Here is a 23607-nt window from a genome sequence, read left to right as displayed (position 1 = left end):
GTAAATATTTTTCAGTAATATACACTTTGGTATTTTCCTTTGTTTTCTGACATTTCACACATAAGGGGCTTAACAAAAGCTTTTCAAATTAGGTCTTTCCTCAAGACCAAAAGATGGAGAGTGGAAGCTAATTATGGAGGCCCATAATTCCAATAAGTAATTGAATTATCTACCTAAATGTGTAGTCAAGTTGCAGCATTTGAGCGACAGGGAGGCCTGGGGCCTCTGGGAGTTATTGGTTTATCCTTAGCTTTGATGATGTGGAACTTAATGAAGTAAATTTGCAACAAGCAAACTGCTCTTTAGTACAACTTGAAGGCCTATTTACTTTATTTAGTAGCCTACTACTGCATCCTGTACCTCTTAAAAACAATAAAATAACGCAGTGTTAATTTAATGATTCTTCTCCATTAAATTTGTAATTCAAAATGTATGGTGTACCTAACAGCCCCCAACATTGTGAAAAGGCCACCAGCTCTACCTGGACCATTTTTTTTTTTTACTTATAAATATTTTTGTTATAAATAAAGTTAAAAGCTTTTAAATGTATATATTATCATCACAGCATGACATCTGTGCAAAGCAATGGGGAAAATAACTTTCTTTTTGCAGTACAAAATGGTTGATTGGGTGTGATTACATGTTTTGTGAGAAAACGAAAAAGAAAATGCAATCATGCCCACAATAGGTGAGGAACAGGGTTATATAACAGGTCATGAACCTGAGTCTGCAGAGAGAGAGTGGGACGCACAAGCAGCCGGGCTCCAGACAGATATCAATAGACAAATGCTTCAGAGGGACACTCAATCCTGCCAGTAGGTTTTTCAGAATGTGTGTGTGTGTGTGTGTGTGTGTGTGTGTGTGTGTGTGTGTGTGTATGTGTGTGTGTGTGTGTGTGTGTGTGTGTGTGTGTGTGTGTGTGTGTAGGGGTGGGGGGGGGTCCTGAAGAGCTGGCTCTCAGCTGACCCAGCCATACAGTATTTCTCTCTTCGATGTATTACTCAGCTTCTATTTTCAATTTCCTCATTTATTAGGCCTTTGACAGATGGTGGGAAAGCCACAGATGCACCACCCTTGTGAGGAAAAACATACACATGCTCAAATACACACTGACAATGATTCTCATTCACACCCCAGAAGCAGGATGGCAAACACAACAATACTGTCATTGGAAAGTGTGACTGCTCGGCTGACACATGTCGGCATGGAACATTTCGTAACCTAAATAATTAACCTCTGTGACCTCTGTGACTCAAGGGGGAAAGTATATGAAATTGCAGAAGCGTAAGACCTGGTGAATGTGATGCGTGTGAGTTTTCAGACTTCGGAGGTTCACAAAGAGACAGCGCGTAAACTGTGGACTGGTCTGGTGCACCTGTGAGTGTCAGTCTCCAGTGGATCTCCAGTGATGTCAGTGATCTTCATCTGGTTTGGAGCATGCAGAGCAGGGGGTCAGTAAACTGTATACCCTCTCTGAACTACTTCCCGTATGTGAGAGGCAGTGAAAACAAGAATTAAGCTGTTGGAAAAGAACCAGCATGCACAGTCTACTTAGATTACTACATTTTTCAAGTTGCTTATCCTATAATTTACAGGCAGGATGAGTTTAATAGGTAAAACATTGTGATGATATCTGAAGTTATTGTCATTCCAAAAGGAATCAAAGTGCAGCAACGCTGTGCAGTGGAGAGAACAAAAGAGCAATGATTGCAGTCTTTACTCAGTTGCAGCTTCGATTTAATGATGGAGTTCATCGCCCAGGCATTTGTAAAGGTCAGCGCAGTGCAGAGGACGAACAACGGCAATCTGAACGACAACATCTACACTGATTAACACAGAGAAGTGAGCCTCCCCAGTCCCCACTGTCCTTGGAGCTTGTTCAAGGAACAGTGAGTGGGTTTTCTAGTTTCTCCTCAGTCTGAGAAGACAATGCCTCCTTTTTGTCTCAAAGGACAAAAGCGAGGTCATACTCCGTTCCCTTAGACAACCTTTCCTTGTCACATTTGGACTGTATGCATCATGGTGGGTTATGTCACAAGAGCTCCACAACAAAACCATCTTAGAAAAATGCTGGCATGCTTCTCCTCTGTGGGCCAGATCTCTCCAGTTTAGAGACAAGCGTCTTTGAGTTACTCAACAGCCAATGAATATCATTTGCCGTGTTCTCTATGATGACAGAAACGCGTCGAGCCACATTCATTTGCATGTTACGTGAGACGTGCAATTTGTATTCTTGTGTCAACAACTGAGCTCGTTCATCATCATGTTTGGCGACCCGGTGACGATGACAGTGGCTTGAGGCGTCCAAAAGCAGAGGAGGCCAGGAGACCTCTGATGAATTTCTGAACATGCTGTGCATAGTAAAAAGTGTCAACAGGATTTAAGTGCATGTGAAACACTGTTTATGGAGCATTTTCACAGCAGACCCTTTGATCTGTCAAAGTGAAAAAGGCAGAGGTGTAAATAAAAAGTGCAAACATTGATTAAGGGATAGTGTTAGGGTCATTTAAGTGTTCATAATCTGTCATGGCATTGACATACAATAGGGCCCTGGGACCAGTTCATATCATAGACTGTAAAAAAACAAGTGCAGTTACTATTGTTGTTATTAATATCAACTGTGCTTTTCCTGCTTTGACAAGTCAAAATGTCTGCTGTGAAAATAGTTCTTTATCACAGATGCATGATAAAATAGTCAAATATTCTGATTCAACCGATAATGTTACATACGGTAAACAGAGGGTGACATTAATATCTTTAATGTAGAAGGTGTTCGCAACAATAACGCCACCAACAATTACCAACTACTTTGTAATTTCACTGACTAACTAAACAGATGCTTTGTTGAGTGATGTGGTTGTCAACTTTACTCTCATTCTCAAAATTGTTTCGGGCTGCAGCAGTCTGCTGTTGCTGTCTGCAATGTATGGCTCTAAAGCAGCTGACCAAACCAGTACTGGGCTAACCATCAGCCTGTGGCATTGTGATTGTAACTACCTCACAAGATGGTTAATCTTACTACTCTATAAAAAGCTATTAATATAGGGTGGAAAAAGTCTCCATATGGTCTGGTAGTATTACATCAACAACTCTACTACTTGGAGCTCAGGCTGTTATGCAAATAGGGCAGAAACAGGGGTAAAGTTTGCTGGGTAGAAGTCACCACTGCTCCAGTTATGCAAGCCTTTAAGCAGTGCCAAATTGACTAGGACGTCTATGGGAGCTGCTTGGAAGTGGAACTAGACTGAATAGAGTTTTGATTAATTAGAGCAAAAACATCCTCTTCCCGCGTCCCCATCCATCCAGCCCGTTCTCTCGACTTCTCTCCACCTGTGGGCTCCATTCAACCACCAAACTGAATTGGTGCAGAGCTTGACTGGCATCTTCATGCATTCTTTGTGGCTCTCCAAGAGCAGCGGGAACAAAGGTACGAAGAAACCAAACTACCGCAGTGGAAACACAAAGTGCAAGCCACAATGAAAGGGAAAGCAACGGAGAGGTCTTACATAATTAGCGTCACAGGATATTACCAGACAATAAATAAAAAGCAGAATGTTCATCAGATCGGATGTATGGGGTGAGTGAAAGTTCACAAATGATGAAGTCTAGATTAAAGCCTGAACCCTAACCCCCTTAAACACATACACATTCAGTTTTACAAGCAGCAGACATACAATAAGACTTTATATAAGATTAATTTAAAATATAAGATACCTTGAAATAATGATCAACAAACTCATAGCTCATTCCCCCATAACTGCATGTGCATTGTGTCAAATGAACATGGCTTTGAACACATTCAATGAGAAATAAACATTACCATTACAAAACTCAGATTAAACAACACTGTGTTGTTTCTACACAAACAAGGTGAACTAGTCATCTCATGTGTCAGGAAGTTCTATTATTACTGCAGATTTCTATCAGGCCGGTGTCCAAATTAGTCCCATTACAATTTCTTAGTTCCCTTGTTATTTCTCTTCCTATCATTGTGGGCTTTTCTTGGCAACTGTCAGTCTGTGGACACTGAACACACTCTTACACACAGTTACCCTGCAGCGCTAGAACATATTGCACCTTTTCCGTCCCCTGCTCTCCATCTCCTGTGTTGTTAGTTCTCTGAACCACTTTCTGTCTGTTCATTATCAATGCCCTACTGATTAGCACATCACTACAGAGAGCCGGTCGGCCATTCATTCAGGTTTCAATGAGAATGACGCAAATCCCTGACCTGTTTGGTGCCCCGTGGCCTGGACCTGCTCTCTTGGACCGTGGCTCTCCTGCCTCTACACGCCGTGGGCTGGCATTCAGACAGGTTAGAACAGCTGAGAGAGGGCCAGAACCCCCAAATGTACCGTAGGAGGTCCCATAAACATCCCGCAGCCCCGCTGAGGCTCTCCTGGCACGAACTGGTGTCTGATGTGACCTAAATATGCAACACAAGTGGTGTTTGTTGCATAATTACTTATTTTGTGCCAAGGTTTTTTTTTCAGCTAGACCTGACTGGAAACCACTGAACCAAACTCTACTCTTCAGGGCTTGTTGCCGTCATCTCATGCTGAGTTTCCTTCATCTCTCTCTGTGGCTGCAGATCTTTAGGAGTTTTGTTGGCATTATATTAAACTCCCATAGCCTACATCTATCACATGGCAGAGGATGTTGTTATAATGCTGTGTAAAGCCCTTTAAGACAAACTGTTTGTAAAAATGATAGGCAAGACAAAGCAATTTTTTTTTTTTTTTTTTTTTTTACATTTTTACCATTTTTACAAACAGTTTGTCTTCAATGTAAGTGAAGTAAACAGTACATATAACATAGTTCAAAGACACTGGCATTTATTAAAAATATCATGCATGGCTATGTTTGCTTTGTTTTCTAAATATGAATAGAGGAGTCAATTTAAAACAAATAATTTTGTTTACAATAATTTATTCATGTATTAGTAGCAAGGACCGCGGCGTTGTGTAGTTAATTATATACCACAACGTCTCTCATTCGTTCACCCTTGTAAATAGTGGTTCGTACGGCAGCTGAACCTCCGCGTGCATGTAAAAGCGTACCCTTCGTCTGCCGAAACCCGGGATCGAACCAGGGACCTTTAGATCTTCAGTCTAACGCTCTCCCAACTGAGCTATTTCGGCACGATACATATCACTATGGCAACGGACACTAAGTTAGTGATTCCGGTGCTCTGAGTGCAGTTTCCGTTCCTCGCTTGAGATTCTGCCCTGCCACCTACTGCCCGGTAAGTGTAACCACATGTTATCTATCTATCTATCTATCTATCTATCTATCTATCTATCTATCTATCTATCTATCTATCTATCTATCTATCTATCTATCTATCTATCTATCTATCGCCCGTTCTTTCTTTCTTTCCTTCCTTCTTCTTTCTTCGCTCCTGAAGTCACAGTAGTGACTGTAAATAATGACACTTTTAGCGAGCAACTTGCATCAAAATTGAATAAATAAATAAATAATACCCATGAAATGAATCCCTATATTTGGAAATCTGGAAATAAATGTAGGTTATTTATTTAGGCTACTTAGTTATATATTTTTTTATTCCAGGGTCTTTTATTTTCTATTCCATAGTTATTTATTTCAACGGACTTATTTGCATTTGTGTGTGCGCGTGAGATTTACATGATGCCATTTGTCATTTGTTATAACCATAGAGGTTATAACCCAATCTCGTGTGTTTTTAAAAGTGTCCACCTTTCTGCCGAAACCCGGGATCGAACCAGGGACCTTTAGATCTTCAGTCTAACGCTCTCCCAACTGAGCTATTTCGGCTTGTGAAAACTACATCATGCTATTTCTGTATCTACCACCAGAGGGACCCCTGTGTGGTCCTATGTGGTATTGATTAAAATAAATTGAGGTAACTAAAGGTACAATAAATAAAGTCCAATATAATGCATTGTACATACAAAATATGACAACACCTTAAATTAACACCATAAACAGTAATGCAAACATATTCAGAGCTTCACCTCTGAGGGATCAATAATGAACCAGAAACGCACAGAAATCACAAACAAACCCTACAATGTCATTTTTATATTCTTCATTATTAGCAACAAATGTTTGAGCCATTTTAAACTTGTTTCTTTTGTTGGAGGCGGGAAATTAAGAAAATGCTGCCATAAATACAGGCAACAGGGAGTCCACAATGAAAGAGAAAGAGGTCATCATCAGGGATGCTGAGGCCTTTACAGATGCAGCACTTGTTGCAGATGTTGAATGGAGAAGAAGCGACATAAACCTCTAATGCACTTCAAGCTGTTTACTTCACAGCAGGGCTTCCTGCTTCCTCTCAGTACTACATGTTCCATTTTCCCATTCAGCTTGTGCAATACACAAGAAAGCCATGAATGCAAAAAAAAAAAACATGCGCCAGAACATTTGGTCCTCACAGCAACAACACACTGAGTGATCTGCAGCTATTGTACATATTTATGAAAAGAACATTTTGAATTAAATTGTAAAAATGTAAGTTACTATTCTAGTAATGCAACCATTATCTCTGACATATCAAAATGTGATATTTTGTCAGCTTTATTAAATCTTTAAGCTGACACTGAGATGTGTGGCACCAGAACGACCCCATGTTGAGCTCCAGTCTCAGAGCATTTTGCTTAGTGCATCAGTTCTTTAAATTCCTTGGAGTAAGCAGTTTATGTCAGCAAACACCTTACATGAACTCTTCCAGCACACTGTGTGCATATCTGATAATGTTGGCGACAGGATGCTGGTCTGACAGCTCTGCTGCACGTGTGTCCTTAGTGCTTATCACCCTGTTCTCCCGCTATCACTGTGATGAGATTGTGTGTTGTTGGTTTTTTTGTAGCCTACATCAAAATGCATAAATGTTTTTTTCAGTTTGCACAGACAGTATGTGGTTATTCGCTGTGTTGTCACTGATGAGTCATATGTGGAAAGCATAATTACTGTGTTCACCAAGAGTGTACAAGTCAAGTACATGATGTCTCAATAGCCTACCTTAAAAGCTGACCCCATGTCTGCCGAAACCCGGGATCGAACCAGGGACCCTTAGATCTATTTCGGCGTTGCATGCACCTCGTCCTCTGTCAACATCAGAGGGCGCCGTTGAGTCGTGGTCCATCGTCAATACTGTAATACATCTACATAAGCATCTTCTTGACACCCAAACATGTTTGGGATTTAAATATTGTTGTATTTCAATCAATACTTACATCAAAATGCAAAAACAAACAAAAAAAACATCATGTTCTCATGTTCTAGGTTTAAGTGCTGCTGAATTTCTTTGGCCTGCAGGCTCCATCCCACATACATGACCTTCTTTTTCCTATACTGCAGAGGTCTGGGGCGCCTCACACCCACGCAACACGAGGCCCACGCAAAGTTTTTAAACAGCATGCTGGCAGCTTTTGAACCAGCAGCATGCACAGTGTAACTCACTGGGAGGAGCATGACATGAACCAGTGCCAGGTAAGGGGTCAGCGCCTGCCCACTGAGGGCGCCCATACTGAAAACACGGACCATCCCACTGAAATAACAAAAGAACATGGATGATCAGAGCAGATACAGCTAGTTCAGTGGTTAAGTTAGATTTTTTTTTTACCACACAAACAGTGACAGAACAATGCTAAAATTAACACATACCAATAGCCAACACCAACCGCCTACTCACTATATAATTGGCTGCATTCTGATTGTTTTAAGTGAGCACATGCACAGTCGACTGTATCCTGCAAAAAAAAAAAAACACTCTTCAACACATACCACAGAATACTGTTCTTATTCAGGAAGATGCTATTTGCACCCAGTTATCTGTAGCCACCAATATTAATTGAATAGCTAGCCTACTGTGGCTATACACTCAGGTGCAAGCAGAAACTCCTTTTATTTATTGCAATAATTTATGGTTGAACTCTGGAGGATGTGATGTTCTCAAGCTCAGTCATATATCTATATGGACAGAGTTATATATACTTGTACTTTTATTTGTTTATTTTCACAGGGGCAGTGCACATTAATTAACATAACTGTAAATGTGTCAGTATTAGCTAAGTAGCTAGTTTTAAACTGTGGTCCATTATCTCTATGGTTTTTGTGTTTATCTCTCTATGTATTGTTGTTAATGTCTAGTGCTTTTCGTTACCTCTGCAAAACAAATTTCCCTCTGTGGGATAATAACGCTGAACTGGAATGAACTGAACTGAGGTGTTAAATGCCGGCCTGTAGAAAAACAACACAACAAAATAGCATTACATGCATTAGCTACATATTGTATACAAATTACATGGTATATGACTAAAATACTCTCTAAATCTTTGTCATCCTGTTCTTACTACAACAAGTTTCCTACAAAGTCAAATTCCTTGTGAGAAAAAATGTAATTATAGCAGCTTCACCCAAGATCAGGGATTACCACACTTTTTAGCACAGACAAACCCAGGGAATTAACGCTGGCCCCGGGCTCCTCTGTACCTTTCTGTAATTGATACAAGCCTCAGAGCAAACAAGTGTGTATGAATTCTTAAGTTGTGTGCAGAGAGTAAAAGGAGAACATTTTAGACCTTGATATTTCATATTTATTGATATAATTCAACTTTGCATGGTGGTACATTCACATAAAACAACACCATGAAGAAACCCTAGAAAGATAGCATATTCTTGGTGTACATACAGTAAAATATATAGGCTATTTATTTATTTTCATGTGTTTACATTCAGGAACACATCAAGTGTGTGCATGTGTGAAAGAAATCACATGGCCTTAACTGAGCCTCGGTGTGAGAACGGCTTTAGAGAAGTGAACACACAAGCAGGTACAACAAAGTCAACAGCAAACACTAGTCCTATTAATAATCCCACCGACCTGTCAGGGCTCGGCTATAGAGACAGTCACTTGTGTGTGTTGGCTGGATACTAAGGTTGAGTTGACCCATGGGACCTGATGTCTTTGTGCTGACAGAGACGAGCCAGCTGCAACTGAAACACCTCTCTAATCTAGAAAAGTCAGTTTATTACCACATACAGACCAACTGACTGGTACTGTGGACTTCACATAGCTTATAGTACATTCAGATCTCATCAATATTTACACGTCATTTACATGAGCGATATTTCAAAAGAGGACTGCATGAGTTAAGCATGTAAAACCGAGCCACAGGGACACCTCCAATATAATGCAATCCTGAAAAATACGATCAATACTATTGATTGTAACCAGTTTCTTTTATTCTTTATAGAGTGTGTCCGAGAGGTGTTTACTGAGAAGTTATTTGTCAAATTATAGTTTTTGGTTTTGCATTGGACTGCATTATATCAAAAAATATGCCTGTTATTGTCTGTTAGATGTCATCCCAACTAGCTACTTCAGCCAGTTGATTACCCATGGATCTTTTAACACTTGATAAATCATGAGATAAAATGTCAAAGTCAGTTAGACATCTTGGAAAATACATTTAATCACTTTCTTTCCAATAGTCAGAGAGGGAGATTGAAACCACGCCCATGTCGCCCATAAAAATATGAAACTATAACCAGCAGCAGGTTAGCTTAGCTTAGTTTAGACTGTGCACGGGGGGAAACAGATACAAAAATCCATCTATTAATACCTGTAAAATCTTCCCCCTCTATCTAATTTGTTCATCATATTCAAAGTGTAAAACTCTTCTTTTTTTTCTATTACTAATTTTGTTTAGGCAAGCTAGCTGTTCCCTCTGTTTCCAATGCTCGTGCTAAGTAAAGCTAATAAGCAAATGTTCATATTTCCTCTGCCTGCAGTAAATGCAAAACACCAACAAGATATTACGCCGTTTTATATAAACCGGGGGCGTAAAAGAGTTGCATTTATATCACAGAGCTTTGCCAGATTTTATTTAAACACTGAACATTTGAATATATAATATCTAAAGCTAAATCAAAACTGAATTTCATATTTCACACTTTAATTGTCTTTAGATGTTTGCCTCATCTGCTCTCTGTAGAAAACTCTCTCACCTTTTCATGGTGGTCCTTGTCTTGCTTTTTGTGCATGTTCCCTTTTTTTGATCAGACTACACAAGATACCATCGAGCCAAACTTCCAGAGCAGAATTAAGGCAGAGACAATATTAAGTACATTCAAAACAGTGTGTTTGAAGTGTATCAACATTTTTCAAAACTGCCTTGGAGCCTTCGAGGAGCAGGAGGCAGGTCAGATCGTCCGCAGGCCGAACACATTCTTTGGACATCAGCACCACTGTGATAATGATCTATCATACAACTCCATATGTAAACAGATTTCAGCATCGAACGGAGTGCAAATTATATACACATGTGTTTGTTGTTGTATGATCTCATTCACCTGCAATGGCTGTTTCCACTACAGTGATGACTGCATCTTAACTTCTCCTTCTGCCTGAGGTGAAAGTTAGCTGTGTTTAGCATGGGCTTGCTGCTGCTGCTGGTGGTTACATTTAAACATCTCCCAGAGGTGGAAATGTGTTTTTCACATTTCTTACACCGGCTTCACACACCACTGAGTTTCCTAATGAAACAACTCATGATTGCAAGTAATGTAAGTCTCACAGGGCCTCTGCCAGGCAACGGTCAGTACCTTCACTTGCTTCCAGCCGCACCTGCCGGCTGGTTTTTCTGTTTTCCACCCAGGAGTTGTGTATGACAGTGCCCCCTGGCGAAGGGTCCACCTGCAGCAGGGACACCACCCTCTTTTTAACCTTAGCACGGAGGGCGCGGCGCAGCTTCTGACGGGTGAAAGCGTAAAGCAGAGGGTGGGAGACGGTGGTGCCGTAAGCCAGGGCGAGGAACCAGAGGCGCAGGCTGACGAGGGCGTCGGTGGGACCGATGCCGAGGATCAGCACGTTGGTCACGGAGAGCGGCGCCCAGCAACCGAGGAAGGTGGTGATGATGATGAGGGACATCCTGAACACCCGCCTCTGGCGCTCTCTCCTGTCCCTGTGTCGTCGCACCGCCCTGCGCAAGGCGATGATGGCCGACACGGAGGCCTGAACGCCCATGGTGGCGGGCACAGGGGTGGCCGCGCCCGTGTCGGAGATGACCAGTGGGGCGGATGAAGACAAGGCAGGGGGGGAGGTCGCTGTAGGGGTTGGGGAAGGGGAAGGAATGAGGGGCGGGTGGCTGAGTTGTTTGGTACCATCTGTGGTGCACTGCTCCCCTCCTGCCTCCCCGCCGTCGACCGTCCTCGGCGCTGATTTCTTCTTTTTCTGTCTCTTGTGCTGCCCGCCGCTGCAGGAGGGGCCCCTGAACCGCTGGTTCTTCTTCATGTGGGAGCCGATGCGGATGTTTAAAGCCCTCAGTATTCTGGAGTAGGTGAACAGCATGACTGCCACGGTGGTGAAGAAGATCGGTATCTGCAGGATCAGATGGTAGTACATCCCCAGCCCTGTGTGAAAGCCCTGCCCGCCAACACACAGCAGTGTCCGGTTACGCCACGCTGGCACCACTGTGGCACCGGACAAAGGCAGCGGCGATACCTGACCTTTCTCATTTGATCTTTCCTCACCGGACCACTGCTCCTCCAAGAAGGGAATAAAAAACACAGCCACCGAGGTGACCCAAACAGCGACCAGAAGCAGCGCCGCTCTCCGCGTGGTGAGCAGCCTGTTGGCCGGCCGCACTGAAATGTCATATCTGTCCAGGCTGATGACCAGGATGTTGATGGCCGTGGCGATGCTGGCGAAGGTGACGCAGGCTTCGTGGAAGCAGCAGATCAGGGCCAGGTTCGGTCCGGGAGGCAGCAGCACGACCACGAGAGTGAGGGGCAGACACAGCACGCACACGGCCACGTCCAGCACGTGCAGATTGACGGTCACCATATTGCTCACCGAGTCCACTAAATTGGATTGAGAACAGTAGAGCACGAGCACGGTCAGGTTGCTGCTGAAACCCAACACCAGCTCCAGCATGAGGAAGGCTGTGAGCGACACCTGGAAGCCCAGCGAGTACGGCACGTACGAGGACGCCGGGCCGCCGGACAAACCCCCTCCTCCTCCTCCTCCCTGCTCCTGGGGGACGCCCATCCCCTCCAGGCCGGCCGCCGTCCCCGCCCAGTCTGCCGAGGCCGGGCCGAAGGTGTAGCTGTCAGTCTCCATGACGACTTCTCAGTCCTCCTCATATATTTTATCTGTCACGCCGTTGATGAGCTCCCATGATGCACCAGGCTGAGCCTCCATGATACAAATATGAATAACAGCTTGATGACAGCACTGGGGAGACAGGAACACAATGCAGACAAATGAGAAATGGACTCAGGAGGAGAGAATCAAAACACATTATTCTCTCTCATAGCAGTCAGACATCTGTGAAACAGAGATCTATCTATCTATCTATCTATCTATCTATCTATCTATCTATCTATCTATCTATCTATCTATCTATCTATCTATCTATCCATCTATCTATCTATCTATCTATCTATCTATCTATCTATCTATCTATCATCAAAAGAAAGATTTTGCTTTTAGAGTAGGCTACATAATGTACAGGAGGATGATCCGTCATAGATCTATCCATCTTTAAACAGTCTAAAAATGCTTTTATCTATTACTGCGGTTTTAAAGGGATAGTTCAACATTTTGGAAAATTGGCCCATTGCCATAATCCCTATAGTTTTAGGAATAGGTTTGTTACCTTTAATTGTCGGTGCAAGCTTATTTTTAGAACGGTGGAGCCAAGCCGCAAGCTGCTCAGAGCTACGCTACGGAGGCTCATGGGATTTCTTGGTTTTCCTCATCAAACTTATCAAATACACAATCCAACAACTCAAACGCTCTAGTGGACAAGTTGTGACCTGCACATTCACCACGCTATGAGATAATAATGGAATGTTACGAGACAGAGTTGTTTTAGAGGGAAATGCAGAAACGACTTGCCGAAAAACTGCCCCTGACGGAAACACACATCAGCAGTTTTGCATGAATTTTCCTCAAAAACAACTCTGTCTCGTAACGTTCCGTTATTATCTCATAGCGTGGTGAATGTGCAGGTCACGACTTGTCCAGGAGAGCATTTTGGAGTTGTTGGATTGTGTAGGTATGATGAGGGAAACCAAGAAATCCCATTAGCCTCTGTAGCGTAGCTCTGAGCAGCTTGTGGCTCTGCTCTGCCGTTCTAAAAACAGCTTGCACCGACAATTAAAGGTAACAAACCTACTGCTATGACTATAGGGATTATGGCAATGGGCCAATTTGCCAAAATGTTGAACTATCCCTTTACAGTAAAACAGGTGTTGCATTATGCATCATTCCAGCTTTCAATCTGTCTCCTATCAGTATCTCTGATTACCTGAGACCTGCAGCACACATGCTGTCAGAACCACAGGCCGCCACAATATCCCTAAAGTGTGCTGCTGGGGCTCAGGGGAATGGGCAAATTGAATGAACCTAAGTAATCAGACCCGTAGGCAATCAACTGCATGCCCTCTCAGTGGATCAGTAAAAAAAAAAAAAAAAAAAACTTGAGTCAGCATCTTACACAAAACTGGTCGTGATCTCTGACACATGATTTATTTAAACTATAGGCTACGTCCACTGTTTACGACCATTTTTCTCCGTGGCTTTCTCAGATCTGTCACATCAGAAACATCATTCTCACAACTTTCAGAGCAGATCTCAGAACAGTTCATCTTCCTTTCACGCATATTTCCGACTTCCATCATGTCCCCTTGTTATACATTTCTCGTTGTGTTGATGCATTACTCATCAGCTCACTTCGATATAGTTCTGCATTACATCAGTGTTTTCAACTAAAGCGCTTTAAACTTTCTTTGTATTTGTTTAAAAGAGCACACAACAAGCAACCGGCAAACCCACTGACAAACAGCTGGAGGGAGGAAAGATGCAGAAAATGTCGGACTTTATGATACTTTCTAATACGAGTGCTTGTCCTGTGAGTTTACAAAACTGAATAAATTGGGCTCATGGTAAATTAAAATTGAGTCTTTTAAATCATGCACATTCAATCCAAGCTAAAAAGGCAGAGCATGTCAATATTGACAAACGTTTCAGTATTTATATCTTTGCTATGCCGCTTCTTGCTCATGTGATCAGGTTACTGGCAACAAGGCAGTTAAACATGACAGATCCACAGTAATACTGCAGAGTGACGGGCTGTGAGGGCTGAGTCCCCCATTTGGCCACATTAAGTGTGAATTACAGAAATAACCATAGTGAAAATCAAGTGTCTAATTGTGCATGGTTTCTGAGGCAGTTCTCCGCAAAGTGCCAAGCTCACACTTTAATGTTCGGAGCAATGGAGGGAAGTAGAGTCTTCCATGATATTGAAAATAAGAAAACTCAATTTATAAGTTGTTTTGTGCTGTGTTATGCGGGTGGTGGTGCCCGGTTTGTAGGTGGGCAGCACCAGGGTTTTTCATTGACGTCAATAACTTCATAAAACGAAACAAAAAAAAGACTCTGTCATCTGTTTATCTGTGTCGTAAAAGCCACTCTGTCAAATTATAAAGTCCTGACTTCACTTTGATATCTGATTCAGTGGGTGAAGGTGTTATCCAGAGCTGCACCACTCACTGATGACTTGTATCATGTTTTTTTCTTTTTTTTTCTAGCTGTTCGACATAGCTTGTTGGGACTGGTTACACACACACACACACACACACACACACACACACACAGCATTTCCCTGTTGCAGTGACAACCACATGATTAAAGGCAGTGTGTAAAACACAAGTCCCTCGTCATTGATTAGAAGGCAGCTACTGATTTTTTGCACCAGCGGCAAATCGAGTGAATGATTAAATCTGCAGCTTCCTTTTCCCGCTGAATTCACCGGGAGGAGGAAATCTTCATCACCAGGTGTTTAAAACCCTCGGCGGTGAACTTACGAGTCAAGAGTGCAAGAAACGCAACTAATGAACTCTCAACTATGATCCTCTGCACAACTCCTATACTCTGGCAAACGAGACGTTCGGTTGAGTGATGGGCTCATTTTCTCCCTGCTACTGTTTCCACGGCAACCGCACTATAAGGGCCCAGATTAATGAGGGCACAGGTGCTGTAGTATCGAAGTGTGTGATACCGAGCTCTTTGGTGACAACCACGCTGGCGACAGCGAGACGCTGGAGTAGCAGGGTTACAAAATACCTCCAGATTACAACACAGAGAGATTGCTACATGTTTCAGTCCTGTGGAAACAAAAAAAAAGAAAAGATAAAGAAGACAAAAGAAAGTCAACAGACCGGTGCGCTATTGTTGGTCTATTGAGTTGTGAGGCAAAGTGTAAACAGAAAAGTGCAATGGTAAAACCTTCAGTTTCTGATATATTGCCCCCCTAGTTATCCATAATAAAATAGCCTACAGCTAGTTGTCTTGTTGCCTTTTATGTGTTGCTGTTCTCCCTGGGCATTGTAAACAGCAGTATGTGGGAAGAAATGGAAGTCCCCTAATAACAATATCACCCGTAAACTATTTTCAGTAATATAAGCAACTTCGTGGAAACAAGAGGAAAGGTTTTCTGCAACACTGTCAAATGGGGGCAGTTAGCAGATACAGATATGTGGCTTTGTTTAAGACAGTAAGGACAGAGATGTCTCTTGGGACGTCAGGGGAAATGAAAGAAAAGGACACTGGGGAAAGTAGAGTGAAAAAAAAAAAAAAAACAGGGTCAGAGAAAACAGCAAGTGAAGAATTGATGGTGTGCATGTGCAGTGTGCATGTTGACGGTTTCCAGTTGCTCTGAGCGTGAGCAGACTGTCTGACTGGCACCAGAGGCTGGGATCGGGGGGAAAGATAAGAGGAGGAGGTTTGCCTGGAAGCTGGAGAGAAACGGAAATGTAGATTTTATTTTGGAGAAGTAGTGGATTCTTGTTCACGAGCAGTGTCGGCGTCACCTGTAAGTAGGACATGTGAAACGGCTGCTGGTTGGAGAGCTGAGACAGATCACAGAAAATGGCAGAGTGAAGGGAAGGAAGTACAAAGGACGAGCGAGCCAGCAGTACTGGTAAACAAGATGTCCCAGGGAGCAGAGGTGGCAGCTTTTTTTCCACTCTAAAGTCTTACATCAGCCTTCCCCCTAACTGCTGCTGGTTTCCTGGTTGCCTCCGGTCCCCAGCAGACCGCTTCAGTCCCAAAAGACTTCGGTCGTGATTACCTGAGTGAAAAGCTGCATGATGGCTGCACAGGTTAGACGTTTAGCTCGGGAAAAGGTGGATAGCTATTGCCAATCTGGAAGTTGCAGCAGAAAAAAACAGCTCAGAGAAGCTGAGCTCTGTACGATACACTGCTTATAGTTTTAGGTGTAATTTTCACACCGTGCTTTTTCATTGTAGTTGTTAGTCCTCCTTGAAACTAATCGGCTACACAGGTTTCCTACACGTACCGCTGTTTAATCTCTGCATATTAAAAGCTCAAGTCAAAACGGGCATTCACATGAAGCAAAAAGGGTGAAAAATCAATCAATACGACCCTGCGTTGACCCACAGTGCCTCTTGTCTGACCCTGGAGAACAGTGCACTGTTTCCCACTGTCTGTTTTTTGTTTTAATCTATAAGCCTGTTATTGAAAATTTTATCCTTCATGAATGTGACTGATCTATTTAGGTTCGGTCAAATAGGATAGGATGACGCTCGGAGGGCGAAACCAGGCGCATTTTTTAAGATGGTTTCTTAATTAAGTCGCTTACGAGTGGGAGATGTTCACTAGAGAGAGAGAGAAAGTGTGTGTGTGTGTGTGTGTGTGTGTATGACCTTTTTCTATCCAAAGCAATAATCTCACTTGGACTCTGACGTACTGAGGAGCAGGAAAAGGTCACATAAAGGTGATGCATTTAGTGAGTGGATGTACGATCCCATCAACACCCCCGTCTTTTTAAACCTCCGACTGTATAATGAGGTTGAGTGAGAGTGAAAACACATTTTCGTCTCAATGTCTGGCGATGATGACGGCAAGAGCCAAAAAGTGTGCGAGTTTCCTGAAGTTGTAGAGCCCGAGGTTACAGGAATAGTTTTAACACTACGGACCAGGAGCAGAGGGAAACATCCAGGCCGACCTGTCCAAGACAATGTCAGCACCTCTGAAGCTCACTAATTAACATGTAATAGTTTTTAATTATAATTCTGCATAAAAACAGAGGTGTAGAAGGGAAAGTCATCATTTTATACCACCTATAAATAAAGATGGATACTTTTTCTTGAATCAAAAATGCACTGTCAACTTGTAGTCTTTTTGTCAGAGCTACAACATACTGTACTCTCACTTCTGAGCACAACCTTTTCTTTTATAATAAATGCATCTTTTTCCTGGTCATGTCTGCCGACTATTGATGCTTGATCTTTTCAGAAGAAGACACAGAAAATTCCCAGATACTGTATGTAAACATGAATTTTATTCTGCACACAGCACTCGACATAATATCTGGTTTTCTAATCCTTAATCCTTTGTTTTAGATTCAGACTGGACGAGTGTTTGTATTTTATTTTCTTTAAGCTCATTTTGAGCCTTATTTACATGTAAATATTTTCAATGTGTAATGGGCATTTTTTTTTATGTGACCTGTTTATGGTGAAAATCTTTTTCTTGAATTCTAAGTCAAAACATTTCAGCAATTTGAAGTTAAATGTTAGACATCAGGTTGTGCTGTGAGTAACGAAATGTTCTTTTAGTCCAAAATCTCTCTTTTATTTTTGCTCTGATTCCTCTGATCACTATTGGTTTTTCCACCTAAACCGTCAGACTTGAATGGTTTAGTGAATGAAATGACTAAAGCCTGCTATCTGGGGGATGTAGAAAGTGAATAGGAAATCAATACAGGTTGAGGGACAGTGTAATAAAATTTGTGACTCCCACCGAAATCACAAAACTATTCCCCAACACCACAGACAGATACATTTTTACTTTAACAGTGTATCAGTGGTTAAACAAAGGGGGTGAACCAACCTATTCCATATGGATCTAAGTGATGCTCTACCTCCGTTTCCTCACCGCTGTAGGAAGCCTTAAAGTGTGTGTGAGAGAGAGACTGTATGGCATGTATAATTGAACAGCGACACTCTGCTCCCAGAAGCAGCAGCACAGAGATTAAAAAGATGAATGGCAGTAAAGATAATCTTGCTATTCCCGTGAGACAAACTGATGTAACAGGTTGTCAAAATGATATATAGTGAGAAGACAGGGACGCAGAAGAAAAGTACATGAATAGTAATGGGGAATATGTCTTAATGTGGGAAATTAGATTTCTATCAACTGCATTACAGAAACTTTACAATGATTGAATCAGTCTGGTAGCAACATGTGTTGAATATGTTAATTTTTAGCTCCCAGTGGAAAGCTAAACTTCTAAAATGTGCTTTGTTAAGACTTAATTAAGTCACATGGGCAGCTCTGTGGTGCTGTACTTACCCTCTCGGCACAGAACGGTACATGTGTGCACAATGACAATGCTTTCGGATGGATGTTTAGCTGATATAATGTTAAACTGTCCTACTGTAAGTCAGGCGATCTCTCCACCATCAGGGGCTGATATCCCCGAAGCCATGTCATTAAGCTTAAAAATGCATTTCTTATCAAACGTATCCACATTTTTCTCTTCACCAAACACTTGAATGCATTGAACCGCATCTCAAAGCGTCTGAGCAGTTTGGAGAAAATCCGTTTTTCTTCATTAAGATGCAAAGTTATGCCGTATTTTACCTGAAAATCTAATCAGGCCGGCAAGAGAAGCTTGCAGAGAAAGTGTGACGTTTCTGTCATGGGCTATTGTTGACTGTGGTGGCCGGGCAGAGGAAAGACAATGATCATTTTGGGCATTTGATGATTTATCCTAAGGTACAGCATGTATCGTGAGATAATAATCCCATTACAGGTATTTTCAGGTGATCTCTTCAGTCGCTGCAGCAAGAGAGAGCTATTGAAAAACAGACATCTTTCTTCTGGCCATCAGGAGTCTGATCGTTCCTCCTCCTGTGCCAAAAAGGCAGCTTCAATCACTTGTCAAGACAATATCATCACACAGCTTGGCAGAGCCCTGATTCTCTCAAGACATTACTTTAGACAAAGCAGGGGACAAGAATAGAAATTACAGCATTCAAGCCAGAGAGACTGTAGTGTGAGGGGGTGAGTAACGACAAAACAGAAAGGCTGAAGCTATAAGAACGCAGAGCCCCCTATAGTACAGTCAACACCCACTTCCATGTGTTGTGTGTGTGCGTGCATGAGTGTATGTGCACGGGAGTAAATAGACTCCCTATTGAGACATCAAGCTGTTATTTGAGCGCTCTCTCCAGTCGCCGCGCCATGATGGAGACAAAATGTCATGTCAGAGCAAAACACTTGCAGGCCACTGCTCATCCTCAGCACAGTGGGCCTGAGAGACACACATATATATACAGTGCACTGACGCATGCACGCACACACACACACACAAATGTGCAACAGAACCCCTGCTGAGTCTAAGTGGTCTTGTAGCTGTGGTTGAATACTGAAAGGATGAAAGTCTGATCCGATGCAGCGGTGGACCATGTTACCGGGTGGTAAATGGAAGGAATTACTTCCACTTTCCACTAAATTATATGTAAAATAAACACAGGTCAGACAGAGAAGTCCGGATGGAAACTGGCCTCCAGCTGACCTCCTGACTTTCTGAACACACAAACACTTTTATTGCGCTAAACCTGTTCAGGCAGGACGTGACTCTGACCTTCAAATGTCAGGGCAACTACCATGTTTACTATTGTCTAGATCACTATCATCATGTCAAGCATTACCAAGTGCAGTGGACATGATAAATGTAAATAGATGGTTGTGGAAGGGAAAATATGTTTTCTACAGTCAACTGTTATAAAAAACAAAAATCTTGATACACGATTGCATCTGACCAGCATTAGATTGTGAATTGAAATGCTTTTAGTCATTTATGGGAATGGTTTGACCTTTACTTTATGACTTAAACATTATTTTTAGGTTTATGACTCACACAGCTCTTATTGATTATGAAAGCCAGAGCCCAAAACAAGCAGATAAGGTTCATATTATTGCTTTTTTATTATCATTAAGTATTTTGTTGTTCTTTGTTACTGAGATGTTGTTTAACTGCAATGTAATTTTGAAGCAGGTCAAGGGTCAACATGACCATAATGAGCTCGCTCACAGAGTTTGTTTTACTCCGACTGACTCTGTCCAGGACTTTTGCATCTTTAATTGTCACCGTTGTTAAAGCTGCATCGATAAATCTTATTATTAAAAATCTGATAATAAAAACTGTATAAATCTTGGCTCAGTTAATAATGGAGCTGAGAGGAATATATTTACTTGACAACTGAAGCATAACCTAAGAGGAAACTTATACAAAGAGTAAGAGAGTCGACATCTTGCCATTTTAGTCAGTAACCAGAAAACATTTGGTATTGGGAAACAAATCCATTATTTAGACAGACCCTCCAAATGGTAGATGGGCAAAGTATCCTGGCTCTCGCTGAGGGGCTTTGTGTTGTCCTGTTAACCTGAATTATTTATCGCTCAGCAGAAATATGGACCTGAAATAGCCAACCATTGAAAACCTAAGCTCAGAGAAGACGCAGAGAGAAGAAAAGAGTGGGGAAAGAAGAAAATGAGACAGAGTGAGAGAGAGAGAGAGAGAGAGAGAGAGAGAGAGAGAGAGAGACAAGAGAATGGTGCGTGATTGATGCTGAAGAGAATAAAGCGACTTGGTGAAAAATGATGAGGTTATTTCACTGCAGAGGGAGACAATTAGTAGACAATTAAACCATTTGTGTGTGAGAGACAGAGAAGGTAAGATGATGATGATGTATTGACACACACATGCTCATACATACACCGACACACACTCACACACACACACACTTCCTGACTTTGTGTGTCCAGTGGGATTCGGTTTCCCTTTCTTCATGTTCACAATCAAAGCCGTCCACAGCAGAACACGGGGACAGCAGGGTGGAGATAGAGCTCAGACTCAAACGCTTTTATCAAGTTGTCTTCCCTCTCTTTGCTTTCCTCCACCTCCACAATGCTGCAACCCCACCGCTCTCCTTCCAAGTAACCCCAGCCCTCCTTTACTCCTCATCTCACCTGCTGTTTTACTGCATTTAGTTTCACTTTCAAATTCTTCTTTGAACAACCCCCCTCTGATGTTTTGTTCTCTGTCAAACTGTTGCTCGTGCTGAACAGCTGAAATAGAAAACTGCACGATGCAGCATGTGGGTCATATGTGAGTATAAAGCTGATTTATGTGATTCTGTTTGGGTATGTTGCAGTAGTGAAACGCTGAGCAGTACAATGTCCCATGTGACAAAACTATAATGGAAACTGTTCATCTTACTGATTGTCTGACTGCACATGGTTTACAGAATACAACCCTGGCATAAATACTTAAATATTAATAGCAAAATGCATCAAATTATTATTGTCATTATGCTGATTATGAATGAATTTATCATTTGGTCTAGAAAGTGTCAGGTAGACAGTGAAAAATGCTCATCATGAAAAAAAAGATATTCAACTTGCATCCAGGTCTAAGAAATCCATTGACATTTGCAAAGCTCATTCTCTGCATTTTGTTTAAAACTTAATTTGAGTCATTAGGCGATTATAAAATAATTTTTGCAGAAGAATTGTCAATAATCTCAGCAATTTGATTCAATATTTGGGCAATTTAAGTCAAAAACAATGAGCAGTACACAAAATCCTTCAGGAATAGTAAGACATGACATGCCGTAACTGAACAGACCAATCCTAAAAACTCTTCAGTTGCCCTTCAATTAATGCAAATGGTTTAGCTGTCTACCTGAAGTTGCAGTGAGTTGTTATGTCCCTTACATTTTTAAGGAAGGAGAAATAGAGCCATAACTCAGCCACAAATCGACACTGACAGGCAGTGAGAGTGGATTATGAGCGGTATAAGGCATTTGAAAGATATTTAAGGCATGTTTGTCCCCTTGGCTATTGGCACACACAACAAAAACATAAATGCAAAACATGGCAAATGCAAACACCATCCAAACAGACATCCACACTTTGATGTAGCTACAGTATGCATGGTGAGATGTTTCCAGCGGACTGCAGCGAGGACTCCCTCAGGAGCGTGGGAGAAATGCACAGCCTCAGAGCCCGTAACTGTGTCAAGCACCTACTCCCACATACAGCCCGAGGTTTCTAATAAAACACGGATTCCTCTGCTAAATCGATATTTCGTGGAGATCCGTGTGCCAAACAGCGCAGGGTGGTGCGCTAATATGGGCTGCATGTCAGAGAGGCAAGTAGGCTACCAATCAACGGACTGAATAAAGTTGGATTTAAAAAAATGTATTACTGTAAGAAATGTACGAAATGTTTCTGGTTGAAAAAGATGTTGGTGAATATCCGCACGACAGGATAAATATCTGTAACCTGCATCAAACTGCGTAAAAGTTCAACTGAGAGCAAATAGAGGATGTGTGAACAATTAAATGCACGTTCCTATCGCGCCATAACAGTCTTGTTTAATTGGCAATTTAAGTTATTGCTGGTTTAGATTTATGTAGTACCAAGCGCTGTGCAATGCACACTCAAATGTTTCTATCAGATAAACGACTGCACGAATAGCCTAAGTGAGTTATTATTGATAAAAAGAAAGATCTGATAGAATTAACTAATTTACAAAAACAAAAAACAAAAAAAAACCTGCTCTCCTACCTGTGGTGTCGGAGTCGTGTTCTCAGCAGTCCGCGTCCACAACCTGTGAGCGTGTTGATGATGGGAAGCGTTTCTTCTGCCCTGTGGAGCACATGCTCAGCAGCAGCAGCATCGACTCCACTCCACCAGGCGCTGACAACACTACAGCTCCGTGGGACGGACAGACGGCGGCGGTGTCCACAGGAGGAGCTCAGACTCCTGCTGGATCCACTGAAGACCCTGCTGACGGGACGACTGGAGGGGGGGAGGGGGGGAGGGAGGGAGGGAGGTGCTACAGATGCTACAACCAAGGTCATTCACATCAAATCAGGTTTACATCTTCATACTTTCTGCCGTGTTTGTTGAGGCAAAACTTGGAGAAGATTAAGTTTGATATAAATGTACTGAACATTATAGGCTATTAAGGAATGGTGAGTTAAACTTTAAAGGAGAACTCCATCTATTTCACACACCAAAGTCTAGGGACAGATGTTGGGGCGGGGCCAACAACTGTAGCTATGTGAAAAACAGTAAATAAATAAAGATGGGCGTGGCCTCTGACGTCATCCATAGGTTAGGCCTACATGTCTTCTCCCTCTTTTGCTGTATTCACTTTCCCAGGCTGGTTAGTTTCCAGCCACTTCTCTCTGCGCTTCTGCAAATTCGCAGCACCTTCTCTCAGCATCATGCTAAGCCCTGAACTGACTTTATATTTAATGAAATCCTTGTAATGCTGTTTGGCTCCATTGAAGAGGAACTATGCAGGATTCTCACTTTAACTCTGCTAAATTTGCACCTTAATTAAACAGCTTCAGAGCAATTGTGATGGTTAAGTAACTTGTTACAAGGGAGAATGGAGGCTCTCTTCCTTTCACCTAGCGTGCATGGCTGAAAAACAACCTTGTAAGATCAGAGCCTCTGACTCTCTGTCACAGCTCTTGCCTCTGCAGCACCGTTTATGACATATAAGA

The 23607-nt window shown here is 42.2% G+C and overlaps 2 protein-coding genes and 2 non-coding genes across 4 annotated transcripts in view; 1 reads left to right on the top strand and 3 right to left on the bottom strand.

The window, feature by feature from the left end:
* The window catches only part of LOC146987151 (RNA-binding protein 38-like), a 212487-nt gene that overhangs the window by 135447 nt on the left and 53433 nt on the right, over nucleotides 1–23607 (top strand). The window lies entirely within an intron of this gene.
* On the bottom strand, nucleotides 5069–5141 carry trnaf-gaa (transfer RNA phenylalanine (anticodon GAA)). Its single transcript has one exon. It is a non-coding gene; the product is annotated as a tRNA-Phe (tRNA).
* On the bottom strand, nucleotides 5724–5796 carry trnaf-gaa (transfer RNA phenylalanine (anticodon GAA)). The gene has a single exon. It is a non-coding gene; the product is annotated as a tRNA-Phe (tRNA).
* LOC146987161 (G protein-coupled receptor 22-like) lies at nucleotides 8560–22884 on the bottom strand. Its single transcript, XM_085776188.1, has 2 exons — nucleotides 22658–22884; nucleotides 8560–12223 (listed from the first exon to the last, which is right to left on the bottom strand). Exon 2 carries the CDS (start codon nucleotides 12107–12109, stop codon nucleotides 10562–10564), a length of 1548 nt encoding a protein of 515 aa, XP_085632314.1. The 5' UTR covers nucleotides 12110–12223; nucleotides 22658–22884; the 3' UTR covers nucleotides 8560–10561.

The sequence above is a fragment of the Trachurus japonicus genome, chromosome 5 (genome assembly GCF_045865225.1).
Source record: "Trachurus japonicus isolate A0001 chromosome 5, Traja_1.0".
Lineage (NCBI taxonomy): Eukaryota > Metazoa > Chordata > Actinopteri > Carangiformes > Carangidae > Trachurus > Trachurus japonicus.
The sequence above is the reverse complement of the archived record's forward strand: the minus strand, read 5'-3'. Positions and strand labels throughout refer to the sequence as shown.

Bases quoted from the DNA above. Each gene is read 5' to 3' on its own strand.
- LOC146987161 (XM_085776188.1), bottom strand. From the start codon at position 12,109: ATGGAGACTGACAGCTACACCTTCGGCCCGGCCTCGGCAGACTGGGCG.